We start from the raw sequence: 23,057 nt of genomic DNA on the forward strand, positions 1-23,057 counted from the left end.
TTCTTTGGCGCAATAAGCCTCCTTGTTTTCCCGATAGAACAAACCAGGGAACGTTTAAGAAAAAAAATAACATATACGCACATGTTGATACGTTGCTTTCTCTGGCGCAAGGGCGAGGTGTGGCCGGAGAGCGATATGTCTATTTTAAAAACATTTAGCGGACATGAAAAAAAAAAAAAAAACATCACTCCTGTGTAAGATGTTTGACGAAATATTTAAGAAAACGGCATTGGCGTGTGCAGCCGCTGGAAATTCTCGGCGCGCCTAATGTATTGAGCATTTGGAAACGCTCAGTAGACGGTGTAATGTTCGGAGCGATTACTATTTTACCAGTTCTCAACATGTGGAGGCATGTATCTGAAATCCAGACGCAAACAAGCGCATGGAAAGTGAGACACGAGAAGTACATTCTTACAGAAACTAAAATTTCTACAATAGATGTCCCTATGGACAAATGATTCAGTATCACCTACGAAATTTGAACAAACGAATTATCTTTTTTTTTTCCTTGACATTTGTTGTGCTGAAGTATGGAACGCTTGGCCGCTGTGCATTCTGTGAGCCATGAAGTAAAGAAACTGTGTGCTGTCACTGCGATGCCGTTGTTGGCAGTGACGCTGTCAACGCTGTCGACGGTGTCGGCGTTGTTTTCCGCTAATCAACAGGAGTTTCAAGCGAAGCTTGTTTACGCTAGCCTGCGCCGTCAATGTAACGCTGAAACTCGGACTCCAGCGATGGCTTGCCGGCGCCGGAGCGCGAGTCATTAGGCACGGTGCCAGCTGCCTAGGCGCGCGCTCACGCCACGTGCGCAGCCAATCAGAGCTGTTTCACTTCTGTAGGGGAGGGAAAGGGCAGGAAAGGGCTTCGCGCGTGCTGCGCCCGCTTCGTTTCCGTTCAGTTTTTCCGTTGCGTTCAGTTTCCGATCCTACGGTACAAGCGCCGCTGAAGCTGCGGCACTCCGCCAACGCCGAGCACATCACCTAACGTTCCCTTGGTCACGGTCAAGTTACAAGAAACATAACCGTCAAACACAAGGTGTACCCAGGACACGCATCGCTTACCCCCATTTTCCGGTAGGGGAATGGCCTACGGTTTTTTTTGTGCATCTTCAATTCTAGGTATGCGCCATGTTCGACGCTCATCATTATCAATGTCTTCTTCTTTCTTCTTCTTTCTGGGGTTTTACGTGCCAAAACCAGTTCTTATTATGAGGCACGCCGTGGTGAAGGGCTCCGGATTAATTTTGACCACCTGGGGTTCTTTGCCCCTTAACCGTTTTATTATTTTGACAATTTCTGTGTACAAACTGCTTATTTAAAAAACTTTATATTGAATATTTTCCTTCTAAAAAGCGAGTTATCGGTGTTGGAAAAACTTCAAGCACATATTAAGTCAAATTACCATATAACAGTTTATTATTGCTGATGATAAAGGAGGCCAGCTACCTGCTGGTAATCAACAATTAAAAACAGAGCAAGAGCACTTTTCGGAAAGTGTTATCGTCATCAGGCAATTTTATATTTAATGCCTTACCAGGGACGCCCAAAAACTGAAGCCGAGGACCCTTCGTGGGAATGTCCCTCACATCGACGCGCCGCCAATGACGCGCACTCGCAATAGTGTCTTCTGAGCGGCTTTCTTCATCTGATGAACTGCTAATTTCGAAGTCATCGCTATTGTTTGCTTCCAGAAACAAAGCAAACTTCCGTTTCCAAACAACTATCGTCCAAAGAGATGGACGACGGCGAAATGTTTCTTTTCCAGCCGCGACGACACAGATGCGTCACCTACACCAGACGCCATATTTTAAACACTAGTCCCCCCCCCCCCCCCTCAATAAATGTGAAACGGCATTTGAAAAAACAGAAATTACCTGCCCAGTGCTGCCATCTGCTACGCGACACACCAAATAGCCTGCCAACGAGCGTGTCTCGTTCAAAACGTTCAAAAGGAGATATTGCCTCGTGCGGACGAGCTACACTCGTTAAAAACGGTTTTGGGTCAGCTCGGCAATGACGAGCTGTGCTCGTCCGAAACAGTTAAGTGGTTAACGTGCAATACACCGTGAGCACACGGGCGTGTCTGCATTTCGCCTCCATCGAAATGCAGCCGCCGCGGCCGGGACTCGATTCCGCGACCTCGTGCTCAGCAGGGCAACGCCTTAGCCACTGAGCCATCTCGGCGAGTATTTGTCATGGATGCATAATCTTCAGCGTCGAGGCTGCTTTCAAAACTATGATGACGAGGCATCTCAGACAAACACTCCGTCATGCATCGTAGAACGATTTCTACGCGATACACACATAATCCAGACCCGCTACAGTAGTGTCTGTTGTGACGTCCGAAATACACGCAGAAACGCCACCGCTTTTAGTGTTTGTGTCGATAGCAAGAGCTTGGACAAAAATATTGTACGATTGCGCTCCCGAGTGCACATTGTTGCAGTGTCACGACTTCAAATCCCAGTTTTCGTTTGCGCACTTCTTCAGCCACCCTCGGCGTCTTTTTTCCACGTTCGTATGTACAACCTCATTTCTTACAACAACTTAGGTGCTCTTTAAACTACGAAACGGTTAATATGATCTGTTATAGTACCAGCTCTGCGTGATTTAGAAAACCGTACAAGACGACAATACGTTATTCCGATAATATGTAGGGATTGATTTCTTAATTAGGCAGAACAGAGATATGCTCATCTTTCTGTAATTGAGAGGAGTTTGGTTAATTTGTTCTCTGTCTATATCCTCGCGAAAGAGGATATTAGATGCAGTGTATAATTTTTTTTCTTGCGATATAGTAAGTGCATGCGGATTCACAATTATTTGTTTCTGTTTAGCAGCATGCACGCAAATCCAACATTGGTGTCGCGGTTCTACATGACAACAGAAGCCTGTTCTTCTCCTTATAAACAACTTTCAATCCTTTCCTATAGGGAATCGTACACAGATGTCTTGTAAGACTCCTTATGTACGGCATTTATAAATACTGGAACTGATTTCCTATGCCCGAGTTATCACATAATCTTGCAGGTAAACAGTTCGATGAGGATGGACGGTTGAGAAACTGGTGGAGCAATTCGACGCAAAAGAAGTTCGACGTGAAGTCAGAATGTTTTATTCGCCAATACGGCTCCGTGTTCAGCGAATTGGCCAACAGAACGGTGGGTGCGAAATACGGAGTCATGTCAATTACACTTGAAATTTGCCTCTGTTATTGCCTTGCTACTTTTCTCAATGATCAACTCGAAAAGTCTGTTTCACTTAATTACTACACAACGACTGGTGCTTTCATGTGGATATTTGGGGAAGGCTTTCTAAGCGTTCTTGCTCTCGTATAAACCTTCGAGAAAGAAGCTTTCTGGTATCCGGCAGCGGCTAGCCGAAAGTCAGTACTCACAATATTTTTACTCCTGGCCCAAACCAGCAACAAGTTCTCACAGTCTAGCCCGCGAAAATCAGTTCCTCAAAAAGCGTTTTCATTTTTCGATGTGTAACCGAGCTTTGTGGCTTACTTCCAGTTGGATGGTGTGAACACATTGGGCGAGAACATGGCGGACAACGGGGGACTTAGAATGGCTTTTAGGGTGCGTATGACTTGTGCACATGAAGAGTTGTGGTAGGGATATCGCGCAAGAATGCCAACAGCGAAAGCTGAAAGCAGGATGCTGCGACGCTGAAGGCAGGTGTTCGCTTTACGGGATTTCTCTGTACTCAGCCCAACGCAATCAGTCAAAAGCCAGTTGTCTTAAAACCTTTTGCAAAAGACTGTGCATACGAATTACGGAGTCGCATAAGACAATCATGATAGTAACTAAAACAAAGGTCACGGAACTATCAGGACTAGAAGTTAACAGCCATCGAACAAACGCTGTCGCTGTAGCTAACATACGTATCGATGAGTGTAAATTCTTTCGTCAGGGATTGTCGTTGCCATGACGAAGACATTTCTACTTGTCGAAACGTTTGCTTCAGTAACATACCTTGCTCGATTAGTGTTGATCATTGTAATGTTAACAATCCTTCGAAAAGGCTTGCTTTTTCTGTCGTATAATAAGAATAGTGAAATGGCTGTGTTTTGTGTTTCACTTTTGCCTATTTTTAGGTTGACAAAAACTTAGGCTATTCACGTCTAAAAACAACCTTCAGACAATGTGAAGACTAAGTAACCGAATGGTCGCTATTGTTTGTGAAAAAATAACACCATCTTTACATACAGTCATTAAGTAACGTTGCAATTATGCCACAGGCAAATGAATTAATCAAAAAGAAAGGAAATGCAGTCGATGGCGCCAAAGAAATATATCAGCTAAAGAGATCAGGAAATTTCAAGCCATAAAATAAGTTTGCCTGATTCAGGACAATAGTATGCAGGCAAATACATAGGAAAGACTATCGTTCTTCATTGAGCGAAGAGCGGGCTGCTTAATATGAGGAGGGTGATTGTGAACGTTTGATTGAAATAAATAAAAATAGTAGTCGCATAACTCATTTGTGTGTGTTCGTGTGCTTTTTTTTTCTTTTTTTTTCAGACACTTGACCAACAGTTGAAGGCCTTCACGATGCCGGACGTACGCCTTCCAGGACTAGAACGATTCTCCTCCAAGCAGCTGTTTTTCATCTCAGCTGCTTTTGTAAGCTTCGGCTTTTATCCGCTGCTTACAGCTAAAGCACAAGACATAAAAAACGTTGTAACCATAGGCACAAAATGACGCAACAGGAAGAGTGGCGGTTTGGTCACCATATATCGTCGTCATGTTGCCAGCTGCTTACACAGTGGCATTCATTCGGAACACATGTTTTGTATCGTTAGCTACACTGGCCTAGCCAAGCCCGTTTCGCGTGGCACATCAGGAGCCATGCTGCGCATGCGCAAGGATCAGTGATGTCACACGGCTTGCGCACCGGAGCCACCGGAGCCGGCACCTCTCGCGCACTCCGCCGCCGCCGCGCGCGACTCACTGCCGCCGGTCTGCGCATTCCAGAGGAGTGACGTCGTAGCCGTGGTAGACGCACTGGCGCCGGCGCGCGCTCGCTGTGCAGTCACCGTCTGACACTGCGCTGGAGTCGCTGCGCTTCTGACTGGCGTTTGCCAGTGTGGTATAGCCATGGAGAAGGAGAGCGAAAATGCTGCTCAACAGCGCAGAAGAACGGAGAAGCTTGACTCATCGGATCCCGAAGTAGTTGCCTGGCAATTAGCGGTTGAGCGTAGGAGGAATGAACAGAAGAAGGCTAAACGTGCTGAGGAGACACTGGAGCAAAGGGACAAACGTCTAGCAAAGCGGCGTCGCCAGGAGGCTGAGCGACGTGCCCGACCACCCCTGCAGCAACAACAAAACGCCGTCGATGACGTCAAGGCTCGCCGATCGACTGAATATACTGTGAAACTCAGCGAAAGCGCATGTGCCACATAATACGTATACCGCGTGTGTGTCATTGGAGCAGCAGTAAGCATGACAATAAAGCTAATCCTTGACAATCTAGACAACCAGGAAAGCTAAGAATAATCAGCTGAACCTTTGCTAACGCTACGTATAGCCTGGCATAGCCGAGCTAAGCCACTGCAACTTTTTTTTTCTTATAAAGAGTACGAACGGACAGCTGCTGGTGCGTCGAAGGTGAGGGTAGGAAGCGGGGGGGGGGGAAGTTTCTCATTTCACTGGACCTAGGTCATGTTAACATGCATATAGCATGCCTTGAGATATGCGCGCTATACGCATCAGTGACAGCTTTTCAAGTATTTCGCGTTCGCTTTCCATCACTGAGACTTTTAGGTCGTCGTGCGTTACCAGAGGAATGAAGGAGTCAGGCCACACATAAACCAGTCGTATAGAGGACGAAAGTAGCCAACGTCTAGCTGCAATGGTCTGCACTGCGTCGCCTGAGGAGAGCTGAACTACCTAGGTGCCATGTCCTCTCAGCCTCCACTGCTCTGACTTTAACCAAGAGCACACTCCTCGGCCCACACGGTCAGCAAGAAGAAGCACTTCGTCGTCGTCGTTAGAGGCTGGCGCTTCATCAGCTGCACGGTAAATTGGTAACTGCTACCAGATGCTACGCCATCAAACACGTGTTGAGGGAAATGAAACTGTCTCGGTAAAATGTACCAAACATTAAAGGCGATTCCAGATAGTGCGAGCACACGCACTTCGTTAAGGTTGCCTGTTTGATCGGTCCCTTATCAAAAAGGACGACGCAAAGAGCAACGGAACAGAAGATAGCAAGTGCAACACGGATATACATCAGTATGAGATTAGGCTGCGCGATAAGACGAGGGAAATTGCAGGCATACAATGCAGTCAGCCGACGCATAAGAGGCGCAGTTAGAAATTGCTAGGAAGCGTTGCAGTAGATGTCAAGGCGCTCGTTGATTGTTATGTCGTGATTTATGTGAAAAAAAAAAAAGATCGGCGAATCCAACGCATACGTGATAAACGAAGCTTTCTCCGATCTTTACTAAGAATACATACACTTCATTTTGATGTCGCTCAATGCAGCTCGCTGAATGCCCAACTCTTGTTCCGTTTTATTTTCTCTACTGCTTGTTTCTCCACACTCGCCTTCTTCGCTTCTCTGTAGCAAAATTCATCTGTTTATTTTTTTGTTATTTTGCTTGCCAATACAAATACCTACCCAATAGCATATACCCTTGCTATGTGATTAGCCAAGGATTTTTACATACCCACTGCTACAAACCCAGTTAGGCACACCTAGTACCCCAAGCTGTCTATTCGGGTACATACTCAATGACACATGGCTAGTGGCCCAAGTTCTATACTCGCTGAGACAGCAGTGGTCGACAGCCAGTAGCCTGCACCAACAAAGTTGGGGGAAGAGGCAAAGCTTTAAAACTAACCAGAAGAAACGAAAGCACATGGCCAGGAAGTGGACGGGACGGATATGGACGTGTCCCGTGTCTCTTCACAAGCAGTACCTGTGCCTATGACCGGCTTGTCTTGTACCACTTATAGCTTGTATTATCATCTCTTCACGTCTTCTCCGGTGCTTCCGTTCTCTCCAAGCTTGCACGAAAGATTTTTCATTTGAAGATGAGCTATGCTGCTTCCTGGTTCTTGTTGATGAAGTTTAACCTAGATCTAGCCACTTGTCGGTGTTCTTTTTTTTTTCAGAACAAATTACAACATATAGATGAAGCTAAGTGAAAGGCGTTAAGACATAAATAAATCCTTAAATCAACTGAGCACCAGCGCGTTCCCATAAGTAGTCGCACTTGATCTTTTTACTTTGAGTTTGTTTATACTGCCAAACTCATTTGGTACATTACTATTTGGTGCTAAATTGAAAACTAAAGAGGGAAGGAAAGGTCAATCCAAGGTGTCTTTCTCGTTGTGGACGCTAACGAATGCTGTTATCATTCAAACGCAGGCTAATTGGTTGAATCTATGCCCCCCCCCCCCCTTTTCCATTAAACATGAAAGAGTTTACAACACCTTTACATTATATTAACAACCATTGCATTCGTCTTGCAGGTGTGGTGCGGCAGCTCACGTGCGGACGCACTGCGTTCACAAATAGAATACGACTCCCACAGCCCGCGCCGGCAAAGGTAACTTTTGTTCCTGCTCTTTCTGCACAGTCTCTTACTTCCTTAATAATAGAACATTGAAAATAACACTGCTACTAATTAGCAATTTTTCATGAGAGATGTCCCGGTGTGTAAATTTTATGTTGGCGCATATGCAATGTTTACTCCTATCTCAACACAAAAAAAAAGCAGAACTTGCCGTTAAAAAATGTAAGAGCTGTTGCACTTTGATTTCATTTATTTCACTTTTCTTTAGCGGTACCTAGAGCTATTATCGCAATTTTTCGGAAAGATCTGCGGAGAAATCTAGGGCCCAAATCCCCGGCTAGCTGTTCGGAGCCACACTTACGCTGGTGTGACGCGAAAGATCTTTACATATCACCGCAAATCGATCATGCACGCAATAACAGTTCCCGAAGTTCTCGACTGAACAAAGAGACAATAAAAGGACCTCCCCCCTAACCAACCACCCCCACCCCCCCCCCCCCCCAAAAAAAAAAACCTGAAAAAAAAAAGAACTGGGTTACCGGTTTGACCCTCGCAGCGTAATTTATGACAAAGGTCTGAGAAGTTTGAATAAAAGATACCTCCTTTTCCTCCTCGAGACTCTCTAATTGCCGTTTAAAACGTTCTCGATTACTAATACTGCTGCTTTTGTATTCAGTAAATGCTGTGTTAATACATACGTGTAACTTGAGTGTGTTTTTAACAAATAGGAAAGCACAAATGGCTCAACGCTCCTCGCTCATGCTGGTTGCTTCACTTCTTGCCTCTTGTTCTGCTTGACTATCCGGTCACTTACCCCGTGGAGCACACTCGATCTGGAGGACTGCGCCAACCATGTTCCCGTATCTGCTGTCACATTCCCAGCTGCAAATATTCAATGGTCCAAGTTGGCTATTCCCAAAGAATGTTCATACCCATGGCACAAAGCTAGTGTACCAAGTTGGTGTGATGACCTTAGATACCTACGGACATACCGAAACGTAAACGCGCGTGAAGTTCCCAAACAATGATAATCCCATTATAAGAGAGTATGAATGACATGCTAGGAATATTTATCGCAGTTATCGTTTGAAGAGCCTTTGACATTACGGATCAAAGTAAAATGGGTCCCGCGATGTATTAGCGATGTTTTCGCGATATCGTTTGATTTACTTGTGTGGCATGTTTTCGGGGTCAAAACGCCGTTTCTTTTTCTTCTTTTTGCAGGATAAACGTCTCCCTAAGGAATATGAGATCATTTACCTCGGTATTTCACTGCGAAGAAAGGGGGAAGATGCACTTCAAGCCAAAAAGCAACGAGACTTGCGTGCTGTGGTGACTTTGCTATAATAAACTTATGAAGTTTCAACCACCTTCGGGGAACTTTTTCATCTCGTATCTGTTTTATATTTTCTATTCAAGAGTTACTTGCTGACGACAACTTGAAGCTCTCGCAGAGCCTTATGAATCTCGCGCATACAGCCATAAGCAATTCATGCAAGATCCCACACGTATCAGAACTGTGCGACTGCTGGTGTTGCCGTGCGCCTTAGCACCAGCTCATACGTGACAATGCATACAAAGGCGGTGTTAGACATGCATCTGCGATCCATCGCAGTGACATAGCGGCAATGGCGTTGCGCTGCTAAGCACGAGGACGCGAGTTCGACTCCCAGCCACGCTGGCCGCATTTCGATGGGGGTAAACTGCCGAAACTCTCGTGTGTTCTGATTTAGGTGCATGTTAAAGAACCCCTTGTGCGGTCGAAATTAAACCGGACTGCTCCACTACTACGTCCCTCATAATCCTATTGTGGCTTTGGCGCGTAACACGTCAGAATTTATAACATATATCCACTAACTGTCTATAGCAGCTACATTGTCCGAATAATTAAACATGATAATATTTCCTCGTATAATTCCGTGTTTCGATAGTAAAGCATAGGAAAGAATACTACGTTCCAATGACATAGCTGAAAATTTAAAATGTAATATGCCTTCACTCAGTACTCCGTAGGCGCGAATATGACGTCACACCGCCACGATTCGCAAGCCAAACCTCCATGAAGCTGTTTTTTTTTTTTTTTCGTTCTTCCCTCTCCCTCACTGTCTCCGAAATGAGACCCACCAGGCGACCTCCGAGTCTCGACTGCGCTCGGTGGATTTGGCCGGGAATGTTCGTTCCCGGGAAAGCTTTAATTAATCCATGCTTACTTGTCCTAGTGTACTGCCAACTTCTCTGCGCACCTAATTTTCTTTCGACATACCTGTGCAACATAGGTGGCTCATTCCAACGTCGACATTTATCTCGTTGAAACGTGTGAATGCAGCAGCCACGCGTTGTTGTGGCGCACGTTCTATTTTCGGAAGAGCGTGCACTCAGCCCAGCGGTGGGAGACAAAGGCATACACTCTAAGAAAAAAAAAAAAACATAACCATCTCGGGCATGTTTTGTTGCCAAGCAATATTGATCATCTGTCTTGCTTGCGCTTCTTTTCTTGAAAACTCTGCGTTCAGTACTTTCTTCTCGAAGTGCCAAGTCACGCTGATATACCGCCGATGTACTGTAGGAACTTTTCACCGTCATGTAATCGGCAGGTACTCGCTTTAACTCCTCCTTCCCACAGGTGTCACATTGAGTGCCTCAAACTCCTGCACTCCATATTTTACTCGCCACATTACACCTCCTATAACACATATCTGTCACGTGCAAAGCCCCCTAGCCACTAACAAACAAAGCCCCTAGCCACACGCTCGCACTAACACATTTACATACATTTTTTTCCCTGTGGCAATTGAACACTGAAATCATCTGCCTGGTACGACCCGCTGTTTGTCCTTTAAGGACTTCCTGAATCCTATTAGATGCCCCTTTAACCACCTTTCATATATCTGCCTTGTATTTGAGTGTTTTATGTCTGTTTTTAAAATTTTTATCATTGTTAGGTATGTTCTGCTCCCCACTTCTGCGATAACCCCATTACGGGATGCAGTACCTGAAACAAATATATATATATATATATATATATATATATATATATATATATATATATATATATATCAACAAACGAATATGCCATTGGTGACCAGGAAGTACCGGCGCACAGCATTAAAGAAAGCAAAGGCACGCAATATAAATTACGATAATTGTTTGGTGACAAAGTAAGTCTCAAGAGGTGCAATATTTTCTGATGATATCTTCGGGTGGTCGTTTAGGAGCGCTTGAGAGGTAGTCATCTTGTATGGATGGTCAAGAAAGGGCGCTCCGAACGCGTTAAGTGTAGGGACGTTAATTCACTGGTTCTTCCAGATTGCTGAAGTCCGACTTGCGGCACCCAGAAATTTTCAGACTGACAACGCTGTAGCAATTGGAAGGTCCGGCCTGTTTGTTGCCACGTGAGCTGCATACGCAGCTTCCCAAGTAACGCAGAGCATTGTGTAAACGTTGCCTGATTGTAACAAATATCATGCAACGTTAAACAGATAACCTCAACGTTCAATATACGTTGCCAGTTGTACGTTCAGGTGATGTCACAAATAAATGTCACAGCAACACCATGACACCCACGTTATGTCAACGTTCATTTAAACGTCAATTTAACGTATAAATGGTATCAATGTAGCAATGTTGCAAAACCGCATGTCTCCAGAACGTTGCCGGATGCCACTAATGTTGACATTAATATGATGCCAGGCTGCTGCAGCATTTCGCATGTGTACGTTAACGCAAATATGAGATATTTTCGTTTTCAACTGAACATTAATCTTTATCATACAGTGAGGTATTTAGCAGTATAGTGGTTATGCAGTAATTCATAATTTCTCAGGAGCACCATGGTAAAATGTGTTTATAGCGCTTCCTCCACAGATAAGAACTCCTACAAGTTATATTAATTAAATAATAATAATTATAATAATAATAATAATAATAATAATAATAATGTTTATTTTTTCATCACACTGATGAAGGAAGCTGTAGGTAAAAGCTGCTCTTCATAGAGGCAGCTTGCACAAAGGCCCACAGCTACCTTTGTACGAACAGTCAGCGGTGGCAATTACCATAAAATGCAACATACAGCAATTGAAATTAAATGCAACGCACAGCAAATCTGCTTGAAAAAAGAATACAGAGAAATATCTCAGTCCCATAATCACACAAAGCACGAGAACAATATAAAGGTGAACAAAGGGCCAATGTAATTTAAAAATCTAGCATATGTAGCTCTGGCGTTGCCCCTCGTTACGAGGCACGGAACAAATAAATGAGGACAAGTGGCTCTCCGCTATCAAGAGCCCCGATGCCGGGGCGCAACTATGGGCTGTCCAGAGGGCCCACAATGCGGCGGTCTGCATGGCGTGGACCTGTCCCTAAAGTGGGAGCGGCCCGCTGCGCGCTGAGTCGGTACCTCAAGGACGGTCATTAAAGTTTTCCATCATCCCATCCATGTTAGCTTGCACAATTCAGTCGGAGTACATTGAAGAAAATCTATACCAGCTTTCACATATTTATCAAGTAATGTAGGTATCCTCAGCGCGCTCTTTGCCGCCGTCGGCTAGGCTGTTTAGGCGGTTTAGTAATTGTGCTGTCAAGCTCGGTGTGTCTCACGTTGATGAGGGCGAAGCTACAGCGTTTGCATTTGTTACAGGCACTTTCCCTTTTTTTTCTTTTTAGTGGAGAGGAAAAGAGTGACAGCGTCTTCAATTTGTGCTGTGAAATTGCTGTGCTGACGTAGGGCTGTCTTGCAAGCGATGGCCGCTAAAATTTAAATTCTTGTGTTTCCCCCCGGCACACTCCTCGCTAAGTAGACCGCAAGCGACAGTATGGCGCTTGTTGCAAACAGAAACAGTTGCAAACAGAAAGCAGTGGGAGACTGCGCTGCTCAGCTATGCACCGGAAGACCAACTTAAGGCAATCCAGCAGGCCGAAGATGCCGCCAGAGCCCAAGGGCTCGAGGCCGTCGTCTAGGTAGAGAGGCCTAGGTCTCACAAATCTGCTACACAAATAAAGTTTATTCTTCCTCCTCCTCCTTGTGTTCTACGTGCCAAAACTACGATCTGATTATGAGACAGGCCGTAGTCGGGTACTTCTGATTAATTTTGACCACATGGGTTCTTAATCCTGCACCCAATGCACGGTAAAAGGGCGTTTTTGCATGTCACCCCCATGCAAATACGGCCGCCGTGGCCGGAATTTGGTCCCCTGACTTCGTCTTTAGCGTGTAACGCCAAAGCCATAAAGCAACCACGGTGGGTCATAAGTGCCTTCGTTGGCTTACATCACTTACCAAGGCGGGTAAGCGATGGCCACTGTAGTGGTCGCTGTCGTATCCCACTATTTTATTACGATAGCAACTATGTGGACACTCCCAGCGCATTTCAGCCGTCGTGGACGAGGTCGTGGACGTAGCTGTGAGGTTTCGCATAAAGTGTAAACACGGTAACATCGTCGCCGCGCGCCGTACACTGTATGTGCGAGTGAAAGCTTGCGAGGGTCAGCCGACGATCGCGGCTCAATCTCACGCGCGCGAGGGAGAAAGGGGCCTCCTAGTTTCTTTCCTTCGTCCATAACTATATGGACGAACTACAACTATAAACACATGGCCTATGTAACTTATAGAAGATAGCTCACTATTGTCACGAGCTTAAAAACGTGCTTAGTTATCTCGTGGTTAACAAACTGCAAAAAATTTAGTGGGCGAACTGGTGCCTTCTAAATTACGACACCACTCGGCGGCTGTTAGGGACCAGAGCAGTCGGCGATCACAGAAACCAATGACGGCGCTTGTGCCTCACCGCGTTTATACACACGCCGTCGAATCTTCAAGAGGTGCTCGTGGTGACCACGTAACTTCGATATCATGCCACAAATACGTATACGTATGCGCGTCAGCAGCCCGATATCAGCGGCAGGCCTTCTGCAGCGTGAGGTGTTATAAGCTCATTCCAATAGCTCATTCCAGCCACTGGTCAAGGAACGTGATATGTGTGCTGCGTAGTTACCTCGGCTGTGTTTACTCTTCGGTACACGTTACTGCGCCTCCTCGCAAGATACGAGCCGCTGCTGAAGAAACGAATCGTAGAGCTACGCGCGCGGCTGCAGCCACGCAACGTCGGGCTCAGCACACCACTGTGAAGAGAGCAGCACAAGCCGCAGCTCGCAGTCGACGCCGGGTTGACAGTTCACATCGTTCTCGTGAAAATGACACAAAGAGACTTCGCCGCGAAGTCACTGCAGTGCGTGGTGCCGAAAATTGAGCTGCTATATGCAGCCGCTCCTCCAGCTTACGCTAGGACTGTGCTGCGTGTGCCCCGCAGGCCTGTGACATTTTTTTCTCTACTGCGGTATTAGAATGTACAAGATGCCTCTTATTGGCACTGCATCTGGCGCGGCTGTAGATTTATGATAAGAGTGACTGGGCGAAATAAAAAAAAAGTCAGCAGAGACACTTATGACTGCTTACGTGTGGGAATGCGAAAGCATTATAATCGCTTAGGTGAAATATTTTCGATTTATGTTTTGGACATGCATTAAAGTTCTTTCCGCTGAGTCGGTGTGCGTGTTTGCGCATACGCTGTACACAGACCGGAAACATTCGGACCATTTTACTGCAGAACGATGAACGTATTTGTATTCTCTTGCTTTGTTTTCTGAGGCGTGCATCCGTGGGCGACCACGTTTCACAGCTGCCGCTGAGGTAGACGCTTCGGCGAGAATTGCGTAGACAAATCACCGATTCAATCCGAAAAGCAAGTGACACGTGGGAGGCGGTGACGGAAGCAGTGACGTGACGTGTGCATTGACGCACGCACTAGGAATAACTTTAGTCAGCCATAACCTCGGAGCGAAGGTGGTGTCGGCAATACAGGAAAAAAAAAAAAAAAAGCCACCGTGGTGTCGGAAAAGCGTGCTCGCGTCTCGCACTCCGTAGGGCCGGGTTCGATTCCCACCCAGATCGAGATGTACCAAACGTTCTATTAAATTCCAGTAATTGAATTTGTTTACCGAAACCTACCTGACAAATTTCACGTCAATCCGAGCATTTCTGGCATGTTTTTACTCCTCGCGCTGGTCGGCCATTTTCACGCCGCCGACGACAACGCCGGATTTTCGCGTAATAGGGCATATAATGCTTTCGCATTAAATATAACGCACGTGTCAATATCGCAAAGCTAACAAACTATGCTGCTGATTTTTGGGAAACCCCATTACATGTAAGATGCAGGTAGCAGGCTATCACATGCGGGATGATGGCGTACGCAACGAAGCAAAGCAATTTAGACAGGTCACATAGCTAATGCATAAAGCGTGTATTGGCGCTGCTAATACACATCCGCGATAACGATAAGTAAGAAGCAAAAAAAAGTCATTGATATGGTATGTAGACGACCGTTATGGGATAAAAGTTTCGTCCACCATCATTCCCCTATAGACCATCGAGCATCCAGTTAAATGCTATGCCATTAAAGAAATCAAAGCAACAAAGGGCGTAATGCGCTTGCTTCAGTGATATCGGTTTTAAGTAACATAAAACGTAGCCTCCACAAACATGGTATCTCAGAGCAACGTTCCGTGTGGCGGTGTCCTGCGGCAGTGGCTGGCATTTCCGCATCGCGGTAATGTCACGGCTGTGATGGCTATAATTCGTATCCTGAGCTATCTGCAGGGATTCACAAGCCACATGGAGCAAACTTCAGCAGTGATTTGTGTCATGATGACACCACAGCCACGAGAAATTAACGCACCGATCACGAGCTACATCACGCTTAAAAGGCGCCTCAAATACATGGCCTTGTGACTGTGGCTCGAAGAAGGACCAGGCGCGGTTGGCATTGCACCTTACTCGCAGGCTCTGGCTGCTTTCCACGCAACTACTTTAGGCCGTGCCTCATACTGCTACGTAAGCAGTAGTCTGACGATGGAATGGGCTCCCCATGGTTTATATCTAGTGTTTACAGATGGTTCACCTTTAACTCTTTAAATGCCGAAATAAACTTTCAAAAATTGATTGAAAGTGCGAATCTTTTAAAAAAAACGTATTTATTTGGCGATTTTTCTGAAACCTTGCCACCAAGAATTAGCATAACTCTTTTACTGGTCTTATTGAAAAGATTAACACAATTTGTGATATTTCTTTTTTGTGTTAGAACTACAAGTTAGAGCAAGCATCATAATAACGAAAAAAAAAAAAAAAACAACTCATCATCCTGTGAAAGGTTGGAACTGCTTCAGTTTTTAGTCATGTATATCTGAAATGCGCGCCTCACATTGCGCCCACCGAGAAACATACCTCACCATTATCCCCCCCCCCCTCCCCCCAAAACACTATAAGGCAAAGCCGGTTTGTTGTTGCTGTTGTTTGTGGTACGCAAAATTTGCGGAGCAAGAGCTCCTCGCGAGGTGCAGGGTCCGATAGCGTTCGCACCTGACTTAACAGTCATGCTAGCTTCTATATGGTGTTATCGTGTTTCGTGTCACGCAAAAGAAAATATTTATTGAAAGGCACGTTTCTGGTCCATACAGGCGCGCTTCTCAAGTTTCTCAAGGAAGTGGTCGGCAAAGGAAAACCCGCAACATGACGCACTTGTGAGCGCGCCGTCGATAGTGTGCGTTGTTAGGGCGTAACTGCCATGCTGGCCTGACCTCATGTACCTCGAACAGATATTTCTGCGTCTATATATGAAGAGATAACGCAAATTTACAGACGTTTCGGCCGCGGGACCGGTCTTCGTCGGTCGCAATGTCAATAAGTTCCCGTTATTTTTCCTTAGATGCTGCTATTCTTTGAACTATTTCACGGCCGGATTGATGAATCAGCGGCCGGATGGAAGCGTTGAATCACGGTGTGATTCACGCTTCACTGATATTTAAATACCTTTACATACATACATACATACATACATACATACATACATACATACATACATACATACATACATACTACATACATACATACATACATACATACATACATACATACATACATACATACATACAACATACATACATACATACATACATACATACATACAACATACATACATACATACATACATACATACATACATACATACATACATACATACATACATACATACATACTACATACATACATACATACATACATACATACATACATACATACATACATACTACATACATACATACATACATACATACATACATACATACATACATACATACATACATACATACATACATACATACATACATACATACATACATACATACATACATACATACATACATACATACATACATACATACATACATACATACATACATATGCCCAGGCAATTTCTATTGGTTTTCACGCTATCACTAGCTCTGGCTAACCAAACCTTCTTTCAGGTGATCCAATATGCTTGCATATTGGCCCTGGTAAACCGAAGTACTTTCCACATAGGCAGGCGTGAAAGAGGGCATTTTGTTCTTTCCTCCTTCCACGTAGAGATGTAAATGGTTTTTCATAGACTCGACTTAGGAAAATTAGAAAGATCACGAGATAAAGAAAATGATTGATTGATGTAGTTCTACGACCACAAGTGAAACGCATTGAGAGAGAGCGTAGTTGAGTGCTTTGGACTAATGTGAAGCATTTGGGCTTCTGTAAAGCACGCACGCACGCACTTTTGGAGTCTATGTGCAATTGAATGTTACCACTGGAGACAGGGAATCAAACCGGCCATCTCAAGCTCAGAGAAGAAGACCATAATACCTGACCCACTATAGTGGATCAGACATTATATATATATCAAAATAAAATTCGGATTAAATGTTCCCGAAGTGTTCACTGAAAGACACGATATATATCGCACAATGGCACGTATGCCTTCACTTCGGATCGTATTTCCAGCCGTCTACACACAAAGAATCGGGAAACTGCTTGCCACTGACGAAGAGCTCTTCGACATACCCCTGACAAGCAGCTCCTGGCAGCGGATCAGACAAATCAATCGCAGCATATGCCATGGTAGCCATGACACGAGGCAAATGTTTCGCCCATCGGCTATTTCCACACTTCTCGTACTTCGCTTTGCCCACAGCCCGTGAAATACCGCTGTTTAGCACGGATATAACATTATCAAGTGCTTCCATACTTGCAAAAACAGCTTCGCTGTCACAGCATGATAGAAAAAGTACTTTTTGTGTGTCGCGGCTTGGTCTGGCACATAAGCTTGCATCCGCACAACCACTTAGAAAAGATAACGCCATCCAGAATACCTGTTGCATTCAGCTATTGACGGTCCCGAACAAAACGCGAAGGATCGGGCTTCATGGATAGCCCGACTTCATACAGTCAATTCTGCGCAATTTTTCTTGCAATGCTGCGAGCATTAACTGCAACTGATATGGCGCCTAAAGCTGAGTTTGTTACAGACTCCCAGTTCTTAGCTATCCTTTGTTCCAGGAATTTTATGCAAAATCGTAAGATTCGCTTACAAGAAGGGCTCGAAGTTAAATTCGGTGGTTTGACATGCCAAAACCACGGTATCATTATGAGGCAGGCCCTATGGGGACTTACGGAAATGTTGACCATCTGGATTTCTTTAGCGTAAGGGTTCTAAGTTGGTCACACCGGACCGTAAACTGCACCTGGAGCATTTCGCTGTAGGTATATTGCTGAACATGAAGACAGCAGAGAAACAATTACGCCTGGTGGCAGTAGGCACTGAAAAAAATAAAGTTAACTTGGTTTTTTATAAGCTAGTAAACCTTACGTTGATTCAAAGTTGGCATTAGCCGAAAACGTGCAATCTATTGGCAGGTGCTGTCCTGTAGTTTGAACAGATTTATTCATTCGAAGACGGGGATGTCATATGGACGCTTTAAACTGCTCTGTGAGTGCCTTGTTGCCAGGACAACATTCAGGTTGCTACACCATTTAAGATAGGATGTTTGTACCTGACTATGTAATTATTTACGTACTAGTGCTTGCGCCAAGTCGTGGTAACCACAACCGAAGCGTAGAATAGCCGGCATCAGGGGACACAAGTGCTTCTTTTGTGGTACCAATTACGGAGGGGCACAGAAAAGTTCTGCCCTCGCTAAATATCGACCAATATCTTTGCCACTGCTTTAACAGTGAGGCTTGCACGTACGTTGCCCTATTTGCGAACAAACTTTTCAATTAGCTAACCAAACTTACTATTTCATTTCCCTGCTTCCGATCATAGCGTCTGATCGAAAGTAGTGCGCTAACGACTGCGCGCTTTAGCAGGAGGAATATACGCATAAGGCTTACACGGCAGGGCTATCGTTTGCGCCAGAATGCGGCAAGAAACGCAAAAAACAAAGCCTTACTCGGGATTGATCAGCAAAGTTTAACGCATTCCTTGTTCTCACCAGTGTATCTTCGCTTTAAGAAAGTATAATTTTACTGTCTTCCTACGAAAATTAATATTTTGTAACTTTTTGGAAGAAAAATTTCAGTTTGGGCTCACCTTGCTTGCAGACGCGGCTTCCGCAGGCAGTTCTCGATACTGTTCTGTCGATTCTCGGAGGGACTGCGCATGCTCGGCTTTTGCCAAGGCGACCCAGCCGAGTAGCCCGGCGTATCTACGGTCTCATCTCTCTGTCCTTTCCTCCCGCGCATACTACGTTTGCGCTTTCGCGCTCATTTATCGCCTTCAACAGTAGCAGATTTGTCGACACGTTCGTAAGCTCAAGCTCGGTAATCGCGCTGCGGAACACAGATTCGTGAAGCCTTGCACATTTCTCGCAATCTCGCGTTTAATATCTGCCTGTTCCCATTGCCGGCACGTCGCGTATTCACCGTAGCAAGAATCGCAAAAATGTTCCTAACCATATGCGTACACCCGTGATCAAAAGTATACGGACCACAGGCTCGCTGAAGAAAAACAGCTTATTTGTGATTCAGACGCGCAAACTGAAATTGACGAGTGCACTGAAAAGCTTCCAATGCCAAATTTTGACTGCAGTCTTCCATTTCAAAACACATTGATTTCAGGAGGAGGAAACTGCCTTTAGCGCGCAATCCTTGGTCCATGTTATTTTGCTCACAAAAGTGCATATGCCACACATCTCAGCATGACACACTGTGAGTAAACTCGAACGGTGTACTCGAAGCTGGGGGTGCACTGCACACAATTTCTATGGTGCGGTGTGGGACACATTCTCCATTAATGAACAGCAAGATAAATTGTATTCGAGTACTTACGAGAGTAATCGCCACAAGGGCCGTCGAAGCCGCCACAGTGCAAATCGCAAGAGGGGCACCTCGCGGCAACACTGGGATATCGGCGGCGCGCAAAGAGTAAACGCGAAAACATGCACGCTTGCAGTCGCGGAGGGACGGGCATGCGCGCAAGCGTTGGTCTCGACACCAGTGGGTCAAGAGGAGGGCCGTTTCGCCACGCGCTCGTGTGCCAAGACCAAGAGCTCTAGAGAAATCGTACCGAGTGCATAGTAGCGACAGTCGTGTGTCCTTACAGCCAGTATATTTTTTCATCACGAAGTATTGTTAATTAATAGTACCTTTAATTAATTAATACCTCAAAAAACCTCCAAATCAAGCATTTATTATGTGCTGAAGTGTGCCTGGTTGTTTTTTCTAAGAAAATAGAAAAGCCCGCGAAATACGCGAAATATGAAATATATGCAGGCTCGCGCACCGCTACTCAAGCGCTCCCAAGTAAAAAGCCACGGATACACGGCTTTACTAGCGGCGACAGATTGATACAGGGCTTGACGCTATTTGATGCTCACGGCATCATGAGAACATGTCGTCGACGCATTGATAAGCGTAGCGGAACCGTAGGGGAGGATTTCGAAGCCGGGAAATCGTGACGACGCACTTAGGACTGTAATTTTGCGCTCTGTTTTTTTTTTCGTACATTGGTTGAATTTCGTTTGTAGCTTTGTTTCATGATACGCGAAGGTTAAAGCTATCCCTAGTGTCTCATGATCGGGCACAACATTCTTGCGTCCGCAGACGCTGACGCTTATCACAGCACGCTAGTGAGGTCGCGATACCTCTCGAGCCATCCTACATGACGAAGCCTTCTACGATGCGGCGATAAACGAATGCAGCCGCATATCTTTCAAAGGTTACTTGGAGGCGCTCATCCATTTCATATTTCGTGTATTTCGCAGGCTTTTCTTTTGGAAAAAACAACCAGGCACACTTCAGCACGAAATAAATGCTTGATTCGGAGATTTTTTGAGGTGCCCTACAACTTTGTAACTTACATGTTTGCGATTCAAGCAATAATTAAATAGTGCACTAATTAAAAGCAATTATTTATTATACTTCGCGATGAAAAATATACTGGCTGTAAGTACGCACGACTGTCGCTACTATGCACTCGGTACGATTTCTCTAGAGCTCTTGGTCTTTTTTTTGAAAATCTTGGTCCAAGTTAACCGGGACACCCGGTATAATCAAATGCAACAAGAGTTAACACGTTTTATTTAATTCGTAGGTACGCGTTTAACAAACAAACATAAACACAAGCACTTAAAGTATCAAAACTTCAAATTACGGCGAATATAAATATTTGCAAGCTGTAGTAAGAAAGTCTTATAAATAAGTTACCATCAGAATGAATTACAGAGTGTACCATATGTTTGAAATAACAATAAGTAACAGTAGACACAACATTATCAATAAATCAGGAATAAGATCAGAATCAGTAATTTAGGCCAAGAAATTACGTCTTAAACATTGAAGACAAACTGTTTTCCTGTCTTATTTCTACCGGTAGTTTATTCCAAACATGAAACTGCAGGTTATTGTTGACAACGCTTAAAACACATGTGACAATTTTGAATTCATGTATCATATCATAAAGCAATACATTCATTCTACTAAACAAGCATGACTAGATTCATTAAAGCCTGAGTGAGTAATCATTCTCAACGCTCGTTTCTGTAGGAGGCGGATCGGTTCAAGATAAGTTTTGTAAATGGCACCCCAAGATTCGCTACGTGCTCCCACACGTAGCAGGCGAAACACTCCTGGTCCGACCACAGAAACCCTCCAGCGGAAATAAACCTGTCGAAAACCCATTGACAACTCGCGTCTCGTTCACTTGGTATATTGACCTCGAGGGCCACCACTGGAGAGACCGGAGAACTGTGACGTAGAAAGTGACATGACGTGACTCGCGTGCGCGCCTTCTCCACCTTTTCTGCTTTTGCCGCAGCCAACGCAGCTCTCTGGCTGGGCGATTGAAGCCTTGGTTGTAGGATTTTAGATAACGTGTTTCATTCCAAAGGCAGCCGTTTACTTGCCCACTCTTACAGCATCGTTTACTGCTCGGTGTCGCAGTTGCCGGACGTATTCGGCCGAGCCCGGCGTGAATTGGCAGCGAGATGCTTGGCTAATGAAGTCACTGAAAAAGTAACAATATGATGATCGCATGAGTCGAGGAAGCAATCAATGCACACACGACTTTTAGCGAGCTCGCTTGATATGACATCAGTCAAAATACCCTGCGTATAGAGGGGCATGTGACTTGCATGCGCGCACACGGCGGAAGCGCGGATTGAGGAGATAGATATATAAGCAGTGGAATTTCCAGGTGATATGATAGACCGATAATAAATAATCGGGATGGAAAAAGCGCTACTGAAACGATGACTTAGCAAGAACACAAGACAAAGCGCTGTTCTTGCTAAGTCTCCGTTATGGTAGCGTTTTTTTTTTTCTTTTTTCCATCATGAACGTCTACCAATGCATCCTACTGACAGCTATTCTAACTGTTATTTCTAGTACAAAAGGCCCTTTTCCATGTGTGAGTAACGCCTTCTTCTAAAAAAAAAAGGAGCGAAAAACACAAAGAAAGAAACGTTTTGTCCTGTGTTCTTGCAAAGTATCTGTTTTAGTAGCGCGCTTTTTCCATCATGAACGTTTACCAACACGCCCAAGTGACAGCTGTGATAAATAATCACCCGCGATAATTCGGCGAAATTGGCAAGCCGCACTCCCCAGATGAATGCTGTGAACAGTACTGTTATTGCAGCAAAAGTACTCAAAACTACTTTTATGAAAGATCATGCGAACTGAATAGCCAATAATAAAGCATCCGTTTGTTCGCTCGCTAAAAGCATTCGCTTCCCTACACACCAGATTGGGATGTACGCGCTAGGTTGTTATGCAGCCAACATGCCACACATACAGCACTTAAAGCATGCAAGCACTCGTTATGAACCGTGGCTGAACCGCTGGAGATGCCGAACCGTTAGTATAGCCAGGATCGCATGATGTCGCTTTCTACGTCACGGAGAGCTTTCAGCAGATGGAGCCAAGGCATGTCCTCGAGTCCAATAGCAAAATTGTCAGGGAAGGGTACAAAAACATGACTAACATCGCATGCTCGTCAGTTACGTCACGATTAACGATAATAAAATCACGTGCGGGTGATACCCGCATCGGATATGCGGGCATTAGCGAGGGATAAAAAATAAATAAATAGCCAGAAAGAAATAAAAAAGAAAAAAGGATGGAGAGAAGGAAAGAATGAAATAAAGGAGGAAAGAAAGAAGAG

At 44.9% G+C, this 23,057-nt stretch overlaps 1 protein-coding gene across 1 annotated transcript in view; it reads left to right on the forward strand.

The window, feature by feature from the left end:
• The window catches only part of LOC119433899 (neprilysin-1-like), a 52,598-nt gene extending 43,706 nt beyond the window's left edge, over window positions 1–8,892 (forward strand). Inside the window, exons 17-21 of the mRNA XM_037701182.2 lie at window positions 3,030–3,160; window positions 3,518–3,583; window positions 4,529–4,630; window positions 7,487–7,563; window positions 8,755–8,892. Coding sequence (XP_037557110.2) covers window positions 3,030–3,160; window positions 3,518–3,583; window positions 4,529–4,630; window positions 7,487–7,563; window positions 8,755–8,866 — 488 coding nt within the window. The 3' untranslated portion in view covers window positions 8,867–8,892. The remainder of the gene's footprint in view (window positions 1–3,029; window positions 3,161–3,517; window positions 3,584–4,528; window positions 4,631–7,486; window positions 7,564–8,754) is intronic.
• Window positions 8,893–23,057: the final 14,165 nt, after the last annotated feature.

This window comes from Dermacentor silvarum, chromosome 11 (assembly GCF_013339745.2).
Source record: "Dermacentor silvarum isolate Dsil-2018 chromosome 11, BIME_Dsil_1.4, whole genome shotgun sequence".
NCBI lineage: Eukaryota > Metazoa > Arthropoda > Arachnida > Ixodida > Ixodidae > Dermacentor > Dermacentor silvarum.